At 35.3% G+C, this 21,823-nt stretch overlaps 1 protein-coding gene across 1 annotated transcript in view; it reads left to right on the top strand.

The window, feature by feature from the left end:
• The window catches only part of LOC126816701 (erythroid differentiation-related factor 1), a 35,713-nt gene extending 20,700 nt beyond the window's left edge, over window positions 1-15,013 (top strand). Inside the window, exons 14-23 of the mRNA XM_050543442.2 lie at window positions 2,145-2,318; window positions 3,805-4,123; window positions 4,430-4,630; window positions 6,209-6,406; window positions 6,900-7,129; window positions 7,709-7,867; window positions 8,549-8,698; window positions 9,160-9,307; window positions 12,022-12,235; window positions 12,524-15,013. Of these exons, the coding sequence (XP_050399399.1) occupies window positions 2,145-2,318; window positions 3,805-4,123; window positions 4,430-4,630; window positions 6,209-6,406; window positions 6,900-7,129; window positions 7,709-7,867; window positions 8,549-8,698; window positions 9,160-9,307; window positions 12,022-12,235; window positions 12,524-12,674 (1,944 nt within the window). The 3' untranslated portion in view covers window positions 12,675-15,013. The remainder of the gene's footprint in view (window positions 1-2,144; window positions 2,319-3,804; window positions 4,124-4,429; window positions 4,631-6,208; window positions 6,407-6,899; window positions 7,130-7,708; window positions 7,868-8,548; window positions 8,699-9,159; window positions 9,308-12,021; window positions 12,236-12,523) is intronic.
• Window positions 15,014-21,823: the final 6,810 nt, after the last annotated feature.

The following is a 21,823-nucleotide window of genomic DNA, read 5'->3' as shown; positions in this document are numbered from 1 at the left end:
CCTGATAACAAGATGGGTTTTGTAACAATTCGAGCTGCAGTATTTTGTACAAGTTGATTTTTTTTTTTAATATTGGCACTAGATCTTTATACCAACAAGCTGTTACAGTAGTCAATCCTTGAGAATACCAAAGAACATACAAGTGTAGATGCTGCTTCCTCGCTAATAAAGTGTTTTATATGGCCAATGCTCCTGGACCGAAGATAACAGTTTTGACTAATTTCACTAACGAGACTGTCCATGCTCAATTTGGATCCTAAGAGGACACCTAACTTCTGCACAGTGACTCATGGTACAAGTATTGCATCTCGTACAACCACATCATTTGAACTTGTGTTTTTCAGATGTGTATTTGGACTAAATAAAATACATTCTGATTTACTTAATACAATTAAATTTAATTTCAACTTATTTCTTGTCATCATCCTATCTTTAAAGTCATGTGTACACAATTTGATGTAAGAATTAGGGGATGGAACAGTTTTTGAAAGGGAGTAATTAGCGATCAGCTGTGTATCATCTGCATAGTATCATAGTTGTCCTAAATTCTTAGTATACATTACAGAAAGGATATCTGTATCGGCCCTACACAGAGTTGCTGTAAGTCCGTTGCTTGGAGCATTATCAGGCCTAATAATCCAGGCAATGAATGATTTTATTGGAAAAATGATGTAAAAAATGAAGTCATTTTCTTCAAGTTCGACCATCAAATTTAATGTGGAAGAAATCTGTGCCAGTCATTTAGTCAAAACCAAATATTAGTATTAGTAGTCCTCAACTTCCATTATTAATAGAATTGTCCTCAGCCCCGCAGTGGGTGAGGTATAGCACCATGAAATTTATATGTTTTAGCATATAGCAAAAACTACGTTTCAAAATAAATTCCTCATAGCCTCAAATGGTTTCGTAAAAATTTAATAGCCATATATATTGAGGTAGTAGACAGGATCATTCATAAAAAAAATAATTAAAAAAAATAAAAAATCAATAGGCTATTTATGGGAAATATTTGAATTTAGGGAATTTTTTTTTAAAAAAATGGCCATAGCTGGTTTTCCGTAACTACAAGGTTGGTGACCCTCATAATTCATGTGGGGTATACGGCGTACCCAATGACCAAATTGCAAAGTTTGGTCAGAATCGTCCAACACCGTTTGTGCCGTTTTTTTTAAATTTTGCATGATTCTCTCGCGAACTCATTCTTAATATCCGATTGACTGTAAATTTATACACAGTGTTAAAGGTCATGAGACGAAGAATCCTGTTGAATTTCAGCGATTTCCAATAATTTCCTTATGGCCCTTGATCACTTTGAAAAATCTTGTGGACGCTCTAGAGGCTAAAGTTAATATCCGATTGAATTTAACTTTATACACAGTGTTAAGGTCATGAGACGAAGAGTCCTATTTATTTTCAATATTTTCCGATAATTACTGCCAGGGTTATTGCCTTTGATCACTTTGAAAAATCTTGTGGATACTTTATGACTATAGTTATCATCCGATTGATTTTATATTTATACACCATGTTTACGCCTATATATAATCGTTTCGATTGACTTTGGCTTGATACATAGAGTTTTAAAGGTCTTGAAACGAACAAGTATATTGATTTTCAATGGTTTTTGATAATTTGAACGGCTAAATCCATGATATTAAATGTTTTGTATACTAAACGTAACGTTAGCATGAGCCAAACAAATTCTAATGATTTACTGATAATTACTTAATGATTTGTTACTCTAAAATCAGATTTTAGTGTATTATAAATGTTTCATTACCGAAAAAAGTAAAAATATGTGACAACTCTTGTTGACTGCCGGATGATTTAAAGATGCTGTGGGCATATGTTTCGTTGCCTGGCAACCAATCTTTTTTTGGTTTTTTTTTAGCTTGTTTTCTATCCATCTCTTGCTAAATGTGGGTGTATCTTACCTGGCAACCGTTGGTTTGTATATTATAGAGATTAGTTATTGAAGATATATTTGTATATTATAGAGATCAGTTATTGAAGATAAATTTGTATATTAATAGAGACCAGTTGTTAAAGATATATTTGTATATTATAGAGATCAGTTATTGAAGATATACATGTATTTGTCTATTATAGAGACCAGTTGTTAAAGATATATTTGTATATTATAGAGACCGGTTATTGAAGATGATATAAAAGATAATAAAGAGGAAGTAACTGTGGATATAAAGACATTATATGACTTTAAACCTAATTTTGATAGAGGTTGGCATGTAGTTAGAGCTCATCCTATAGCTGGTACTGTAGAAGAAAGATGTCAAGATGCTTTTAAATATATCAGAAAGGTAACAATTATACAAATATAGTAATCTTTTTAACTAATTGATATCTATTGCTATTCTCTCAGCGCTTACATTACTATATTATTACTTCTTAGATTATGTTCAGTTTATTTTTTAGGTGGCAGATATTTGGTTGGAGCTTTAGGAAGTGCGTTCTAATTAAAATCAGATTCGATTGTCTTTTCTTTTTTTTTTAGGATGGTCACTCCATTATTACAATATCTGAGGCCTGAGAGGGCAGCATGATAAAGCCATAGAGCTTATTGGATAAGGATGTCATAATTTTTCATTAGTAGGCTGTCGTGTTGTCGACTATTCAAAATCTGTGCCTTACCGAACCATGCACGATAGAAAATGTCTTTAGACCAGTGGTTCCCAACCATTTGTGAACCATGCCCCACCTCAACATTGCAAATTATTTTGTGCTCCCCTTTGAATCAAGTTTGATATGAAAACAAATTGCGTTTTGTAAAAGTACATAAGATATTGATTCCTTCCAATAAAATAAAATTATTCAAATAAAATAATAAACAATCAGAAAATAATAATTTTATATAGTAATTAGTTTAAGAAAAATCAATTTAGTAAGATCCTTGTGCTTGGTGTTTACTGCAAAGTGTTTTAATAGAAGGCTCTAATTTAGTCGGTTTCACTCTATGCTCTCAACGTTTGATATCAAGCAAATACCAACAATGTTGTAACTCTCATATTTTTCAACAAAATACCAAATGACCCAGGCGAATAGAATTAATGTTTATATACATACAACTGTATGATAGATCTTAAAAGTCATTGAGTATCAATTTACAAATTCAGATATTAAAAAACATAAATGAGGTTTAACCTCCTTGTGCAAAGTTGTAAACAAATTGTTGTAATTTTAAAATTGCTTTGGTGTAAAAGTAATAATGGAACATGTGAAGATATTTGTTATTGACATCATTTTCAAATTGCCCTCCCCCCCCCCCCCCCTCAGATTGCCCCTTTGTGGGGCCTGCGCTCCACATTGGGAATCACTGCTTTAGAAATAAAATGAAATGAAATGGGGTTTAACGTCCTACTGTTCTGCTCTGAACTGGGTTAATGAAGAAGGGCATACGCCATACAGTGTGCTATGAGGGAAATTTTGCCCAGACAGCAGCTCTATGGCCTACTCATATATCGAATTCCAACTGTGAAAGGGATCTTTTACGTGCACGCCAATGTGTACACAGGACCTCGTTTTTTTGTCCCATCCGAACGACTAGACAGCTGTCCTTGTCAGGCCCTCCGTCCTGCATCACTGACAAGGGGAAATCACGCCGGAAAATCTGGATGAACTTTCGCAAATGCAGGGATCGAAAACCTGACCTCGGGCTAGTGAGCCAACGTCTTACCCACTTAGCCACTGTGACCCCCCACTGCGTTAGACCAAGATTAAGTGGTGTAAACAACCGAAAAACAAAATGGAATGAAATGTCGATTATAAAAGATATTTTATGTTTTTCAGGGATTAGAATGTTTATGTAGAGATCACAATACATATAAACACCAACAGAAGAATGTAAGTATCGTAGAGGAACAAGCATCATGTGATAATAGTGAAGCTATACCATTAGGTTATAAACCATTAGCATCTATATCTACAGAAGTTAATCTACAGTTGTCTACACTACTGATACCCAAAAAACAAAAATGGCAAGACGTCTCAAAATGCCTTCTACTTCGTAAAGCAGCCATGACATTTTACTGTGCTGGTAAAGAATACCTGTCAATACAGAAATATGGTCATGCTTTAAGACAAATTCGTTTTGCTATCGTCTGTTTTGGTAAGTGCATCAAATTCAATATATATATATATATATTATGCCCTAACTGTAGGAAGATTAGATTTAAGAATGCCGTAGTTAGAACAAGATAGCATGAAATATAGAACATGGAATATCATTTATACCATGTGTACAATTAACAGTCATGAGGCTAGGCATAAGTAAAGGATGAGCAATATTTATAGCATAATTTGATTTTGCTGTCCATTGTAGTTTAATGCCAGTAAGGTAGTATTTAAATTCATTACTAATGGGATTAATTCTGTTCCATTGCTATTTGACTCCATTTCTCCATTGTTGTCACAGAGGAGATGAAGAGATTAATACCTAAGAAAGGAGAAGAGAATATAGATTTATTAACATTGATATTAGAGACAGCTGGTGATATACGACTGATAATGGCTAGAAATGTTAAATCTCTAGATGAACAAGAGAGATATTTTACTGATATATCTGAAGAAGAAGCAGCCATTGTAGATACAAGTATTAGAGCTAGTAGAATTCCAGGTAATCCTAGCTTTTTATACACCCAAATTTAATGTGGACATTATTATATTGTCACCTATGTCTATCGGTCTGACCAACTTTTCTTTTCTTAAAATATCTTATAAACCCAGTACATGTCAAGGTTCTAGATAAAAATCTTTAAAACTTGGTGGGGATTGTTGATTAGGGTATAAGTAGGAACCCGATCGAAAATAGGCTTGGTTTAGATTACTACAGTGAATCAGAATTACAACAATTTCTGATAGTTACCTCTGATCGATTATATTGTATAATCTTGAACGGTAGGATGTTAACTCTACTCTTAACCGGTCATTGTCAACTATAATCACCACAATGTAATACAGCTAAGTATCGACCACAGCAAGAACCTTTGAGTATTTAGTTTCGTATTTAATTGATATGGCCACACACGCGTGTCAGACAGGAACTTGTCTTGTCAAGGGCATTGAGAAAAACATGTCTTTGTTCAACATTTTTTGACAAAAAACGTAATTTAACGATGTCGGGAAGGCTAAAGACTCTCAAAGTGGTTGAAATGCTGTTGAATGATTCCGACTTGGATTATATCGATGACACCAATTCTGAAGACGATTTTTCCGATGAAAATGATTTAGAATGATTTGCAAATTATAAATCAACTTATCCCCTTCAACTTTTTTTATTGGTGTCAAGAGTCTATCACTTATTATCCGGCAGTAGTCGATTTAAATAGGCATACAAAATATTTCACTTTAGCCTTGTCATGACGTCAAAATGACGTCGACCGGTTAAGGGTTAAACCCAATTTCATTTATTGTATAATCTTGTCAAATCTTGTCAATGCACCATTCATATTTTATGGTACAAAGATGCTGCTTTTTATTTACCATGTGAAAACTTTTTATCGATGGCTAGAACAACTTAGCTTCTGTGGGCATATGTTTGGTTTCTATGCAACCTATCTTATTCTTTGTGAATGTGATACAGAACAAAATTATTGATGGACTTTTTGATGTTGTTCATGTGGGCATAAGGAATGAACCCTATCAAAATTTAGAATTTGTCTAGGGAAAATCACTGTGTTATTCCCACAATACAGATCAGATTGCTCACAGTGGCATAAGAAAGAGCCCTATCTTGTTTAAAATTTTCCAAATGTCAAATTTATAAGATATTGTGGACTCCACAATGTGGAGATATTTGTTTTCAAAGCTCCTCATTTTTGTACTGAGAAATAAAGTATTTATTATTTTTAATGTATTTTGCACATCTAGATCGCCGAACTCTATATCTAGAATGTGTTCCCATTTTTGGCTTGCTCAACTTCGTTTCTATTTTTATTTGGCTATCATAAATATCATTTCATCAGTTTTTAATGTCTTGTAAATACTTCTGTTACCTAGAAAAGAATAGTAATGTGACAGCTGTCATGGACTGATCGGACAACCTAGCTGCTGTGGGCATATGTTTTGAAATACATAAAGATAATCATTTATTTTTAAGTAATTCTTTTTTTGAATTTGATAATTTAATGCAAGCCTGGATCAGATTTTAAACTTCAGAATGAATTTTAATTGTATGTGCTATTTATTTTCACAGAGTATGATTGGGTATATGCATGGAGTAGTGAATTGGAGCAAAATTTAACCAGCAGTGTTAGATGTTATAGACATGCATTGACATTAAAACCTACAGATAAAATATTAGATACTAATTTACATAAGAGATTAGGAAACTCTCTCAACGAATTGGGTGTATGGTATATGAATTTGGCACAAAATACACTACAAAGTGCAGGTAGGCCATATAAACTTGCAGGGATTGGTCATTGGTCCTATGGAAGAATTCATAATGAATTTTCAGAGTTACTTTTCTCATACTTATAAAAGCTTGTGATCATGATACAGGAAAAAGCTCTTGATGGAATGATTTAAAACTTGGTGGGATTGTTCATTAAGTGGGGGAGTCTGTTAGATTTTCAAAAGTTTTAAAGATTTGGTCGGACTGTTTTTTTGAGATGTGGGATGAACCCTATCAAATTTGATGTTCAGATTTATGAAATCTTGTGAATACATTACAGGACAGAATATAAGGAAGAACCCTATTTCAAAATTCTTGAATTTTAATTTTTAAAGGATGTATTTGGATTAATTATAGAGCAAGCATAGATATCTTTGCGGTCATTGAGCATATTAGGGGACGTGAGCAGCTCCCCTCCACCCCCAATATTTATATTATTTATACTTAATGAGATGATGTTCAAAAATTGAAATCTATTTTTTATGTTTAGGTGTAGAAAAGGTGAATTTAGAAAAGTTAAAATTGATGTGGGAAAAAAGTGAAAATTGTTTTAACCGTGGGAAAGAAGTATTTCATGCTATAAATGATAAGGCTAATGTAACACTACTTCTGTCTAATACTGGCAAATTAATGAGACTTTGTGCTCAAACCTACACTCAACTTACTATTAGTTCAGATCAACCAGAATTTACTACAATAGAAAGAGAATATTATACTAAAGTAAGTGCATTTATGTATTTTCCTTTGTTGATGGTGGGTCCAGATATTTATATATGGGGAATTCCATCTTTTGATAGAGCTTAGACAACTGTTTAAGCCAACTGGTTCAGCAGTGACATTTAGGACATGTTGCTTAGTATATAATGTACCGGTAATAGATGGCCAAGGGTATTCTGAAGTATTAAGATTTGACCTTTTGAGAATTTTCTCATAGATTCTATACCTAGCATACCTACATTATACACTGCTTGAAAGCTGAATCAACCTTGCTGAGCGGAAGATTGCAAATGTGTTGTTCTGATGTACCTTGGTTGCCAATCATCCAAAAGGGTTGTGGAAAGAGTCAGACATATTGGGGGGTTGGATGGTCAAATGGTTAGCACGTTCACGCTATATCATAAGATATGTCATTGAGTCAACTGGCATGGTTTACATTCCCCGGTTGTACGTGACAAGGAATAGGGTCGCCTATCCAACCTCGTGGGTTTTCTCCGGGTCCTTCGGTTTCCTCTCACTGCTAAAGACCCCTACACGCAAGCAAATTATTGAAATAAAATTGAACCATACTTTATTTTGTAGGCTATTGATTGTTATCAGATGGCATTGGCAATATTAAAGAATGGTAAACAATATTGTGATATATGGGAATCAGTCTTGTGGGAATTATCTACAACATATTATAATATGGCTATGTTATTACAAGATTATGCTCCTTTATCCACATATTGTAAAGAAGAAGTAAGTAGTCCTTTTAGTCAATGCAGATTGGTTTCTAACAAGCAGTACCAAAAGTAAAGCTTGGTTGTTTTAGTGATCAGAACAACTAGACTGCTTTTAAATATCAAACTTACAAATGCATATTAAAAGGCCAATCCCGATAATATTTTAGAGAATAAAACTGCTTAATTTTGTGTTAAAAGCAATTAAAATCCTCTACCCAAAATTTACCTTTCGTTATCAAGTACAGCACATGGGTTTATGCACTGTATAGACCTCTTAAGGAATGGCAATAGATTATCAGGTCACCCCATGAAAATATTGACCCGGAATCTTAAATGGGTTACGTGACTGGATAAGTGTTTTGACGTTCACGTCCAAACGATTCAATATTTTCAGCTGAAATTTTTAGACAAGGTAAATACATCATTCCTCTATATTTTGGTGCTTACGTAGACAGACTTTTATGTCTAAACCCCAGTTAAAATCGGGATGGTCCCTTTAAGGACAAATTTTATATGCTGAACATGCTACCCAAGTGTTTTTAAAATCAAGAACCCCAAATACATGTATTCATGATTAGGCAGCCTACTTTGTTGTCAATTAATTGCTAATGCTAATATAATTTATCTAGAATTGTTTTATTCATAAATAACATCTCTATGAGTGTTTTACTAATATGGTTTATCTACAATTTTACAGATAGAGAAGGATGTTATAGATCTGATGAATAAATCTTTAAAATATTGTAATATGGATTGTTCACCAAAATGTTTACCAATGTGCCAGTATAGATCAGCTACTATTAATCATAGACTAGCTTCTTTACATCATCATACACTTAGAGATACAGTAAGTCTCATCATTTACATACTTTTTGAGGATTTAGGCCCTTGTACTTGCAAATAGTTGTCTAGACTTTTTTCTGTTATGCTTGTATTATATCATTTTAGGGACTGTATTAAATGGTAGGGGACATCTTTTGCTTTAGCAATAACCGCAGAATGCTTCTTTATTTCATTAATCTTAATTTGTTCATTTTATGGTAACAATTAATTGGTATATTACCTAATTCATAATTATTTGATGTGTAAAACAACTAATATAAATATTACTTTAAAGCAAGACTGTTAAACTATGATCATCCCAATGGATATTTGTAGATACACCTTTATTGTTAAAGAATGCCGATTTTTTATTTTTGCCACATATAATCGCTGCACAAGGGGGAACTGTGGGTTTTCTCTCCGTCCCTCTCTCATTCTGTTGAAATGCTTGTTTATGTTATGTATATAATTAATATATTGTTATAGATTTCAGATCAGAAGAAACGCTATGTAAAACAGTTATCAGACAATCATTATAGTAAAGCTATAAATTTATTCTGTCAACTAGACTGTCCTGTTGAGATGTTACGATCACTTTTAGAGAAAGCAGCTTTATTAGAGTTCTGTCAATCAGGTATGGATATATTATATAACCCTCTCCCCCCCAATGATCACAAAGTAATTGAAAATAGTAAATAATTATTGATATTAAATATTTCATATGATTTGTTACCAAATGAATTATTATGGTAATCAACCAGAGAATGAACAGTTAATCCCTGTCAAGCTTCTTCCAAATATATCTAATTTCGTTTTGAATAAACAAAAGTAAGCTAATTAATTGAAAAATCACATATTTAGTCTCAAAATAATGCAAGAAATAAAGTGTTAACGAAAACATTAAAACATTAAATCCTGTACTTCAACTGGAAACTGGTTACACTTCAGTTTTGAAAAAAAGAATTTGGGTACTTATCCTACTATCTAAATTCTAACTGACTGGAATAGTTGATAGACTACAGGGTCGTAAAAATTATTTAGAATTAACAATAAGTATATGGTTTTACTGTTGTCCACTATAATACAACTGTTTAGTTTTACCCTGTTGTCTTGTATAAATACAACTGTTCAGTTTTACTGCTGTCCAGTATAAATACAACCATTCAGTTTTGGGGATGAACTGGTTTTTTTATACGCCCACATTTTCATGTGGACGTATATTGTTGTCTTCCCTGTCCGTCCGTCCACAATTGTTTGTGGACACTCTACAGGTCACAATTCTTATCTGATTTTGACGAAACTTGAAATATAGGTTTATCTCCAAAAGATCTTGGTTGCTTTCGATATTGGCATGTACCGGTCCGAAACTTCATGGATTATGGCCCCTGATTTTACGAAAAATCACGTTTTTAGCTTGTGGACCCTATAGAGGTCGTAATTGAAACTATGTGAGTTTATAACCCAAAGATCTCGGTTCCTTTTGGTATTCGCGTATATATCGGATCGTAACTTCCTGAATTATGGCCCCTGATTGTACGAAAAATCGCGTTTTTAGCTTGTTGACCCTATAGAGGTCATAATTTTTATCTGATTTAAAAAAACGTTTTAGTATATCACCGTTACACCCTAAGGATGGTTGAGTTCGAATTTCGTGAAAATCAGCCTAAAACTGACAGACAAAATGGCCGTCCCTCGTGCTCAAATAGTTTAAAAATATGGTATATCAAAGTTGTGGACCCTCTAGAGGTCACAATTTTCTTCTGATTTTTATGAAACTTGAAATATAAGTTTATAACCCAAAGATCTCGGTTCGTTTCAATATTTGCGCATATCGAGCCGTAACTTCCTGACTTATGGCCCCTGATTGTACGAAAAATCGCGTTTTTAGCTTGTGGACCCTATAGCAGTCAAAGCTTTTATGTGATTTAAAAAAACGTTTGAATATATTACCGTCACACCCTAAGGATGATTGAGTTCGAATTTCGTAAAAATCAGACCTAAACTGACAGACAAAATGGCCGCCCCTCGGACACAATTAGTGTAAACATCTGGTATATCAAAGTTGTGGACCCTCTAGAGGTCACAATTTTGATGAAACTTGAAATGCATGTTTATAACCTAAAGATCTTGGTTCCCTTCAATATTCGGGCATATCGAATAGTAATTTCCTGAATTATGGCCCCTGATGTATGAAAAATCATGTTTTTAGCTTGTTGTCTTTCTAGAAGTCACAATTATTATCCGATTAAAAAAAAAACACGTTTGAATATATCACTGTTACACCGTAATGTTTATTGATTTCGAATTTTGTGAAAATCAGGTCAAAACTGCCGGAAAAAATGGCCGCCCCTCATATGCAAATAGTGTAAAGCATCTGATATATCAAGCTTGTGGACCCTCTAGAGGTCACAATTTTTATCCGATTTTGATGAGAGTTGAAATATATGTTTATAACCCAAAGATCTTGGTTCCTTTCGAAATTTGCGCGTATCGGATCCTAACTTCCTGAATTATGGCCCTTGAATGTACAAAAAATCACGTTTTTAGCTTGCCGTCGATGTAGAAGTCACAATTTTTATCCGATTTAAAAAAAACATGTGAATATATCATCATTACACACTAAGATCTTGGTTCCTTTTGATAATCGCGTATATCCAAACGTAACTTCCTGGATTATGGCTCCTGATTGTTTGAAAAATCGCATTTTTAGCTTGCGGATTCTCTAGAGGTCAGAATTTTTTTTCTGATTTTAAAAACCATTTAAATATTTCCCCATTCCACCATAATGAAGGTTGAATTCGAATTTCGGGAAAATCGAAATGAAACTGCCCGACAAAATGGCCGCTCTTTGTTCGCAAATTGTGTAAAAGTATGCAATACGAAGGTTGTGGACCCTCTAGAGGTGACAATTTTTATCAGATTCTGATGAAACTTAAAACATATCTTTATATCTCAAAGATCTCATTCCTTTTTGATATTTGCGAATTTCAGACCATAACTTTCTGGATTATTGCCCTTGATTGTACAAAAAATCGTTTTTTTTATCCATCTCTTGCAAAGTGTGGGTGTATCCTGCCTGGCAGCCGCTGGTTTACTGAATATTGTACATACTGTTAGTTTCTAAACAATGTGTGCAAAACTAGAAGCACAACCTCAAAACTTCTTGGTTGTCTGTAAGTTAGACAGCGGTACATACTTGCACAAACTGCATACTTTTTCTTGATTCTGAATGGTTTCTGTGACTTTCCAGATGGTAGTCTGTCCTGTAGATTCTTGATAGTAAGTTTAGAATCCCATTTTTTTCTTCAAAACTAAATGGTATATCTGCAATGGTTTATTTATTTACAGCACAATCAACGTGTACAAATAAAGGTAAAATCAAGAATTATTGTGCTGTATTAATGACACTGACTGATTGTGAAGAAATTATAGACAGTTTACAGACACAGGCAGAAAATACAAGTAATAACCATGATAAAGATAGTTTAATAGATATACTCAAATCACGTCTACAATATCTATTATTACATATAATCAAAACATATACTTCATTAACAAAAGGGTGAGTCATATTTACAAATTACATTCACAATAAATTTATGTTCAGGTGGTATATATATGTAACTAATACTATATATGTCAAAAGTTTTAATATTTTTAATCCTTGGTTTGAGAAGATAATACGATTTATTTATTTTTTTAAAAACAACCCAAGAAATTACTGCATGAATTTAATGCAAACTGGAGTCATTTATAAATTTACGGAATGGTAAATATTTTGCCTCTCAATTTTTTTTTTCTTTTACATAAAACAAATGTAAAATTTATACTTGAATAATTTCTTTTACAGGAAACATGAAACTGTTATTAAAGAAGTAAAAACAATTTATGCTAGAAGCTTACAAATATCACAAGATGAAAGCCAGTTATTGGTATTATTAAAATCTGTATTACATGATAGTAAAAACATTATACATACCATATATCATGATATTGGTTAATGTGAGAGTAGCCTTAGTAATGTTGAAAGTTTAGTTTAAAATGTGTTGCTATTGTCTATATGATGTATGTGATGAAAGAAGGATATCTAGTCTACCCTTGAATTAAAGGCCCAATTATTTTTAGCAACAAATGACAAGTTTAGACATTTAGAGTATTCACAATACAGTATAATATAGGTATGTTTGTCCATGTTGTGTTTATGTCATCATCTGACATTATATCTCAAATTAAAAAAAAAAAAAAAAAGAAACAGAAATGTTTATAGTTGTGAGTTTAGGAAAATATCATTTATTTGATTGTCTTATTATTTAAGAAAGATCAGGAACAATAATTACTCATTCATTAAACATTACCCTAAATTTCTATTAAACCATTTCTTGTAAATTTGTATAATTGATATAATATTATATTCATGAGAATGTTGTACACTTACTTGAATCCCGGATCATTATTTTTCGGACGGTGTCTAATATTTTAGGGCTTAATCGCTGTTAAAATGTAGGCTACTTAACTACTCAAATTGATTATTTAACATTTAATTAAGAATGAAAACTAAATCGAAATTTTAGTGGTAGATAATGTCCCAGCTTAGGTGGGGCCGGCTGGTTTTGACAGCTTTTCAATTCATCATGTCTTTGTAATTACTGAATTCAACCATTTTTTTTCGACTGGCATTCCTGTTAGAAATTCAATTTTTATACGCCTACAACAGGTTACAATTTTTATCCGATTTCACCGAAACCTGAAATATAGGTTTATCTCCCTAAGATCTCGGTTCCTTTCAATATTGGCATGTATCGGACCGTAACTTCATGGATTATGGCCCCTGATTGTACGAAAAATAACGTTTTTAGCTTGTGGGCGTATAAAAAATTGTTGCCTACAACCTTGATATACCACATATTTACACCGTTTGCGTTATATGAGGGGCGTCCATTTTGTCCGTCAGTTTTATGGCCCTTGATCACTTTGAAAAATCTTGTGGATGCTCTAGAGACCAAGGTTATTTAGATTGATAAACAGAGTTTAAGGTCTTGAGACGAACAAGTATATTGATTTTCAATGAATTTTGATAACTTGAACAGCTAAATCCATGATATTAAATCTTTCGTATACTAAACATTAGCATGTTGCAGAACCAGGGCTGTCGGTAATTTTTCACGGTTGATTAGCAGCACTGCTAATCAAAAAGTCCAATTTTGCCAAATTTGATTAGCAAATTTAAAAATTGATTAGCAGTTTTTCAGTTTCAACATAAAACACCTAAATAACAAGATATTACTTTAGTTCATAACAAATATGATTAGATTCCATTCTTACTAATCTTAGATTTTTTTAGGAGTGCCACAAGTACTTGTGACAGTTTGTGAATGTGATGTAGGCATTTAGTTAGGTCTTATGTCTGAAGCCAATTCTTAACAGTGACTTCCGAAGCCCCAATCATTTTAATTGTTATTTTTTGTACGTTAGAAATCTTCGTTAGAAAACAATTTCGTCTGCTTTTTATCGTGTATTGCTTTTCTTGTTCAATCGGGCGCACCTCGATTAACTAGACACACGTGATATTTTACGGGAATTTTTACTTTGATTTATCATTTTACAATACGTTAACATTTATTTTTTTATATTTATTTACAATACCTAGAGGATACACTGGATTTATTTCTTTCAAAATATCATATAATTACTTGATGTCTCGCAACGTGAGTGGTACTACTTGATTCCCTGTTTCCGGTTTAATAGTCCCTATTTATAGAGTTATGTCCCTGTATTATATAGTACCGTATAATGAATTGTGTCTGGGTAGTTCGAGAAGAAAATGTCACACGGAGAATTCAGTTTTGTTTATAAAATTTTATTCAACATTTTATACTCGTTGAAATTGTTGAGAAAGCTTTCTAGTCTTCAAATGTGGATTATCCTTGTGTCAATATCCAAAATGACAGGCATATTAATGATTCGCAGTTACTGCGAATCAAAAACTTTAGATTTTAATTTTTGATTAGCAACAGACAAAATATGGTTGTCGGCAGCCCTGTGCAGAACTAAAAGCCAAACAATTTCAAATGATTTTCGGATAATTACTTAATGAGTTGTTACTCTTAATTAGATTTTAGTGTATTATAAATGTTTCATTACCGACAATAGAAAAAATATGCAACAACTCTTGTTGACTGCGCGGACGACTTAGCTGCTCCTGAATTATGGCCCTTGATTGTATGAAAAATCGCGTTTTATGTTTGTGGTCCCTCAAGAGGTAACAATGTCATGAAAATCGTACCAAAACTGCCAGAAAAAATCCCCCCCCCCCCCACGCAAATACTGTAAACATCTGGTATATCAAGGTTGTGGACCCCTCTAGAGGTCACAGTTTTGATCCGATTTTGATGAAACGTGAAATGCATGTTTATAACCCAAACATCTTGGTTCCTGTCGATATTAGCACATATCCTGCATTATGGCCCTTGGTGTTACAAAAATCACTTTTTGTTTAGCTTGTTCTCTATCCATCTCTTGCAAAATGTGGGCATATCCTGCCTGGCAGCCGCTGGTTACAATATTGTAATTCGCAAGAGATCTAGAAACCTCTCAAATGATCATCAGAGACTATAATAAAAGATATTGTGATATTTCTTATTGAATTATTTATTATTGTAAGTCTCTTATTTCTTGTAATTCCTGATTGATATACCAAGTTTAAAATTTATTAAGTACCCATTTTATGTTTTAAACTTTAATTTAATGCATAGTTACATCTGTATAGAAAATGTACATCTGTAGCTCCTGTTTTGTTTTCATGCACATATTTATTGTGGACATATATTATTATATGTTCCATTCATTTACACATATACATTTTAGCACAGTCGAGAATAAGTTCTAGGTTTTTTGGACTTAGAAATAAAATCTATTCAGTTACCAATGTTAGTTTTCTTGAGAAAATCCAATCATCATCATCTCTGCTCTGCTCTGAGACCACTTATTGACCCTGAAACAAACTTCCACTTGTCATCGATAACTCAATTGCTCTGGAGGCACCTGGCCAGATTTCATCTCCCGAGGAAATACTATCTTGTGGGTCACAACCACATATTATAGGTTTAAACTTGGTTTTTCTATCTTTAGCTTTTTTTTTTCTTTCACTTATCCTACAGAGGGTGGTTAATTATCAGCTTTTATTGACTCATTCAATCTAAATGTATGAAATTTAACCCAAAAGATGAGCAGAAGTTTACAAATTAAAAAGATAACTGTGGATATGTGTATAAACTGAATTCCTATGTGACAAAAAGACAAGGAATTAACGGAAAACTTCAATAAAATTATGCCTAAGACATAGTCTGGTCAGGGTAGAAAATTTGTGGGAAGAAATTCCTACCCAAATGATTTCTTCATTTTCTGAAACAACTATGTCTCTAGTGTTCCAGAAAATTTTTCCCCGCTGATCGGAGTTGAGCAAAATTTTTTACAGCATTTGACGGGAAGGCACTCAACTCATATTTGAAGAACTGTTGAATATCTGTATCTGTCCGCTGTGCCACCGTAATACATCTTTGAAAAAGAACTTCTGGTTGCACTCGCACTGTCTTGCCTTGAACTTTAACACCTGGCTTCAGGTCATCCAGAGTCTTCACGACACTAGATCGTCTGATCTTTGCTTCCGAAAAAATAACGTTGTTAAGAGATTCTTGGATCTTATATCCGATAGTTACGGCGTCATCACAATTTATCCCGTTCCCGGATTGGGACGCCAACCCAGTCGAGAGTGACCGCAAGTCGGAGACTTCGCAATCGGACGGATTGTTTGTATCAAACCAATCGATCAATTTAATTAGATGGTCGGTGTCTGTTCCTCGACGCGAAATTCCATATTCAACATGCTGTTCAGATGTGTGTAGGTCTTTACCGGTCAAATTTGACATGGCCATGTGCATCGCGATTATAAAAGGTTTACAATAGACGAATTGTTGTCTCACACTTTCAGTGAACCCGCGACCATGAGTCAGTCCACTGCGAATTTTCATCGATCGCATGGCGGTTTGTTCGATACAGAGATCGTTTGGTAAGCCATTGAACGGATGACCCGACCGTTGTATTACATGCATTCCTTTTTGCGCGTAAAGTTCATGTAAATTTGGATGAGTGTGGGGAAGTTCACGCATTTGCTGCAGATATAGTCGAGCAGACTTGGCATAATGCCCATGTCCCGCTGCAGCGAACAATGGAAGACGTTCATTCGTGATGTTGAGATGCCCATCCCAAAATTTAAGTCTGTCATTAGGTCCACTGTTAAAAATGTTTCTGTGCTGTTTGTTTGTAGCTTATGGTACTGAGTGATTAGTCAAGAGTCCAGTCAGCATGTTAATGTTGTTGTTGTTGTTTATTACAAATTTAACGTCCAATACATTATGTATGATATTAAGGACAGGTTGGTTTAATTAAGTTTTTTTTTTTACCAATGAAGGAGTAATAAAAAAATTTTTTTGTAAAAACATAAAGAAAAGTTCTTGTATATCAAAATGGCACTTAAAAACAGGGTGTTAATTCGCTGTTAATAGAAACTTGCCTGACAATAAAATAATGACATTGTCCCCATATATAACCAGTAACTATCTCGTAAGATATGACTTTTACTATGTCTTTTATATGGTTTTGGGTGGCTCTGAATTTAAGAATAAATTTAAAACTGAATTTCGAAATCCAACATGTCAGAAATTTAAAATGAAATCCAAAATGGCGGATTTTAGTTTAATCATCATTTTTTTCCGTTGGATGTGCCTTGTAACATGTCTTTCTCTTGGTTTTCGATGTCATTTGGTTATTTCTGATATCGAATATGAAGTTCGAAATCCAAATTGGCGAAGTTTTAATTAATTGTTATTTTCTTCCGTTGGATATGGCTTGTAATTTGTCTTGAGTTTTCTGACTTCAATTCCGACCCCAAAACTAACTTTGAATAGCTCAGGTGATATAAATTTAAAACGGCAATCAAAACAGAATCCATAATGGCGATTTTTCCCAGTGGATATTGCTCTTAAAATTTATCTAATAAGGTTTTCAGGGTGACTGAATTCTATTTTGGGTTCAAAAATTAATTTAAGAAATCCAATCTGTTTAACATTCTTTTCATTAGGTGCAATTTCTGTTTCTACATTTGATATGTCTTTAAACCATCTTCACAGGGGTTAAAAGTGGCTTCGATATATCCAGTTGTTGCGAATTTGCGCCCTAATATTGGTTCAGAAATGGTTATGTGATCCGTGTTTACAGCCCTTGTGGTATCAGTTCCAGGGATGGACTGAAAGGAGTATGGTAGTTTCAGGGGTCCCTAAATTAGTTAATGTTCTTGGGTAGTTTGTTGTCCCCTTTTAGTCATGAATTTATGTCGTTTTTGATAAATCGTTAAGAATGCCACACCTTAAATATGTGCATAAGCTAGAAACACCATTAACCACAGTGAGTTTTTTCAAAAAGTATTTCGCACCCGATTTGAGAGGACCCCGCCGGTCCCCCATAGAGTGGGAACCCCTAACGGAGCAAGGAACAAGGGCGACCGACCCAGGGTCCACCCCTGGCTGTAATTGATGTGTTTTATAGTATGTCCTGATGTTTCTGTCTTATCTGAATATAATGTTTGAACCCAATATCGAATTCCGTAACCGCAAAAAAACTTATTTTACAAGTAATATGTACAAGAACAAAAGTCGCCATTTTCGATTCTATTCTGGGCTATTCGTCCCATCCGAACCACTAGACACTGTTTCTTGTCAGACTCCGCCCGGCATCACTGAGAAGGGGGAAACCGCCCTGGAAAATAGCGGGGAGCTTTCTCGGCTAACACCGGGATCTAACACCTGGTTAGTGACCAAGTGCCCTATCCACTGAGCCACCGTGGCACCCCTTTCTTTGTAGGCAATGCTCTGAAAGCGATTGGTCTACACAGAATCTTTTGAAAGGCATTTGATTTGCTGTCTTGTCATGGTCAAACATATCCCTATGCTACCCTTAGTGACTACCCGAAAAACGGAGCGAAAACGAAATCTATGATTTATATGATGGTTTCTTTACTCAAGTCATAAACATTTCAACAAAATAATTATAAATTTGTTATAAGGGACAAATGCTTTTAGCTACATTTATTTCTCTTTTTGAGTATATCTGCTAATCAATGGTTATAATTAAAGATACATTATGGGAGATTAGATAAAGAACTGATAGTTCTCACTATAATAGTTAAAAACTGGATAACGTAATGAGAATTTGCTGAAAATTTCAGTCAAATTGGTCCACTCTGAACCGAGAATTCAGCGATTGAATTTTCGGCCTAGCTTTGATTATCGTTACTAAAATCGGTACGATAAAAACATAGTCTCGATTATCCATTTCATGATTAAATCATGAATGAAAGTTGGGCAGCAAATCGAATCCCAATCCAGTAAATATCGCAGACTAGCGATTACATCGAGAGTTGATTATGGTCTGGATAAGTTAATTAATGTATAATTAATAATTTAGATAACATTTCAGGCCTAAAGAAAGACTTGCAATGGGAAGATTTAGCTCGTGCATAATGTATGTTTAAAGCATTGGAATATATCGTTAAGGATAAAGACAACAATAAGGTTGATTTTTTAAAAATAAATACATAATTCTTTTAGAATCTATGGGTGAGCCATAACAACCGCTCCGGTTTAATTCAACGAATTCAGATACGGTCAGGTCTAAAAATTAAGGCAAACTGCAGATTTGGTCAAAAGTCACAAGATGTAAACAGGGCTAGTGCTACTAGTGCTAACGCAAGCCCTAGCTCTTATCTTAACCCACAATCTCGTCAAATATCCCGTGCCCTAGCCATGTTTATATCTCACGACATTGACGAAACCCGCAGTTGGCTTTAATTTTTAAACATTACCATACAGATACAATGTAGCCTACCATAAAATGTAAATTTTTCCAATGGCATTTATTTATTGAACTGGAATATACAGATCACAATTTAATGGAATACAATTACTGCTTATTACTGTGCGACGTTTCATCTAGGCTTCTCTAGTCATTATCAAGCAATGATAAAATATGAAATATAACAGGACAATATATATTCATGTAAACGACAGTACTTGGTTAATGATGACCAACAAGAGACGCCCTTCTTTAGGCGGCAATTGAAGTTGGCACGTTATTCGGGATTCGAATTCCGAATACCGTGCTGGCTCGTTATTTGAGATTCGCCAATAACGAATAACGATCCAGACCGGTCTACTTTCCATCCGACCATTTCCTCGCTACCTCCGACCCTAGGGATAAGTGAACGTCGGGTGGCCGACTAGCACGGAGACGGCAGCCTCTCAAGCGAGTAGGGTGCTGTCTGGTTTGTTGGAGTGCACGGGGCAGTAAGTGAACGTCGGGTGACCGACTAGCAAGGAGACGACTGGTTTGTTAGAGTGCACAGGGCAGTCCTCTCCAGCAATCACCTGTTTTATTGCCGAATACCGATTAACGTTATTCGTGAACCCCGAATAACGAAAAACGAGCCAGCACGTTATTCGGGATTCGCCACTAAAACAGGACGATCTACCTTGCATTCGACCATTTCCTCAAGCGGGGATTCGGGATTCGCCACTAAAAGAGAACGATCTACCTTGCATCCGTCCATTTCCTCGTTGAGTGGCCGACTAGCACGGAGACGACCGTTTGTCAAGCGAGTAGGGTTTGTCAAGCGACTGGTTTGTTAGAGTGTACGGGGCAGTTATCTCAAGCAATCACCTGTTTTATTGCCGAATCCCGAATAACGTGCTGGCTCGTTATTCGTTATTGGCGAAAAACGAATAAACAGCCAGCACGCTTTTCGGGATTCGGGATTCGCCACTAAAACAGAACGATCTACCTGGCATCCGACCATTTCCTCGTTGGGTGACCGACTAGCACGGAGACGACAGTTTGTCAAGCGAATAGGGTGCTGACTGTTTTCTTAGAGTGCACGGGACAGTCATCTCCAACAATCACCTGTTTTACTTCCGAATCCCGAATAACGTGCTGGATCGTTATTCGGGATTCGCGAATAACGAATAATGAGTCAGCACTTTATTCGGGATTCGTCACTAAAACAGACCGCCCTACCTTGCATCCGACCATTTCATCCCTATACCCCCGACTGTATGGGTAAGTGAATGCTGGGAGGCCGACTAGGAAGGAGACGACTGTTTGTCGAGCGAATAGGGTGTTGACTGGTTTGTTAGAGTGCACAGCACGTTATTCGGTATTCGGAATTCGCCACTAAAACAGACCGACCTACCTTGTATCCGACCATTTCCTTGCACCCCCGACCGAAGAGGTAAGTGAACGTTGGGTGACCGACTAACAAGGAGACGACCGTTTTTTTATGCGAGTAGGGTGCTAACTGGTTTGTTAGAGTGTACCGGACAGTCCTCTCTAGCAATCATCTGTTTGATTGCTGAATCCCGAATCCCGAATAGCAAGGAAATGGTCGGATGCAACGCAAGTCGGTCTGTTTTAGTGGCGAATCCCGAATCCCGAATAACGTGCTGGCTCGTTATTCGCGAATCCCGAATAACGAGTCCGCACGTTATTCGGGATTCGGCAAAAACAACAACAGGTAACTGCTGGAGATGACTGCCCCGTGCACTCTAACAAACCTGTCAGCTCCCTATTCGCTTGACAAACTGTCGTCTCCGTGCTAGTCGGTCACCCAACGAGGAAATGGTAGTATGACTGCCCGGTGCACTCTAACAAACCAGTCAGCACCCTATTCGCTTGACAAACAGTCGTCTCTGTGAAAGTCGGTCACCCAACGAGGAAATGGTAGGATGCAAGATAGATCGTTCTGTTTTAGTGTCGAATCCCAAATAACTTGCCGGTTCGTTATTCGTTTTTCGCGAATCCCGAATAACGAGCCAGCACGTTATTCGGGATTCGGCAATAAAACAGGTGATTGCTGGAGAGGACTGCCCCGTACACTCTAACAAACCAGTTATCACCCTTTTCGTATAACAGACGTTTCGTCTCCGTGCTAGTCGGCCACGCAACGTTCACTTATCCCTACGATCGGAGGTATCGAAGAAATGGTCGGATGGGAGGAAGGTCGGTCTTGTTTTACTTCCGAATCCCGAATAACGTACTGGCTCGT

The sequence above is a fragment of the Patella vulgata genome, chromosome 3, assembly GCF_932274485.2.
Source record: "Patella vulgata chromosome 3, xgPatVulg1.2, whole genome shotgun sequence".
Classification (NCBI taxonomy): Eukaryota; Metazoa; Mollusca; class Gastropoda; family Patellidae; genus Patella; species Patella vulgata.
Note: the sequence above shows the minus strand (reverse complement) of the source record. Positions and strands in the feature narration are given on the sequence as shown.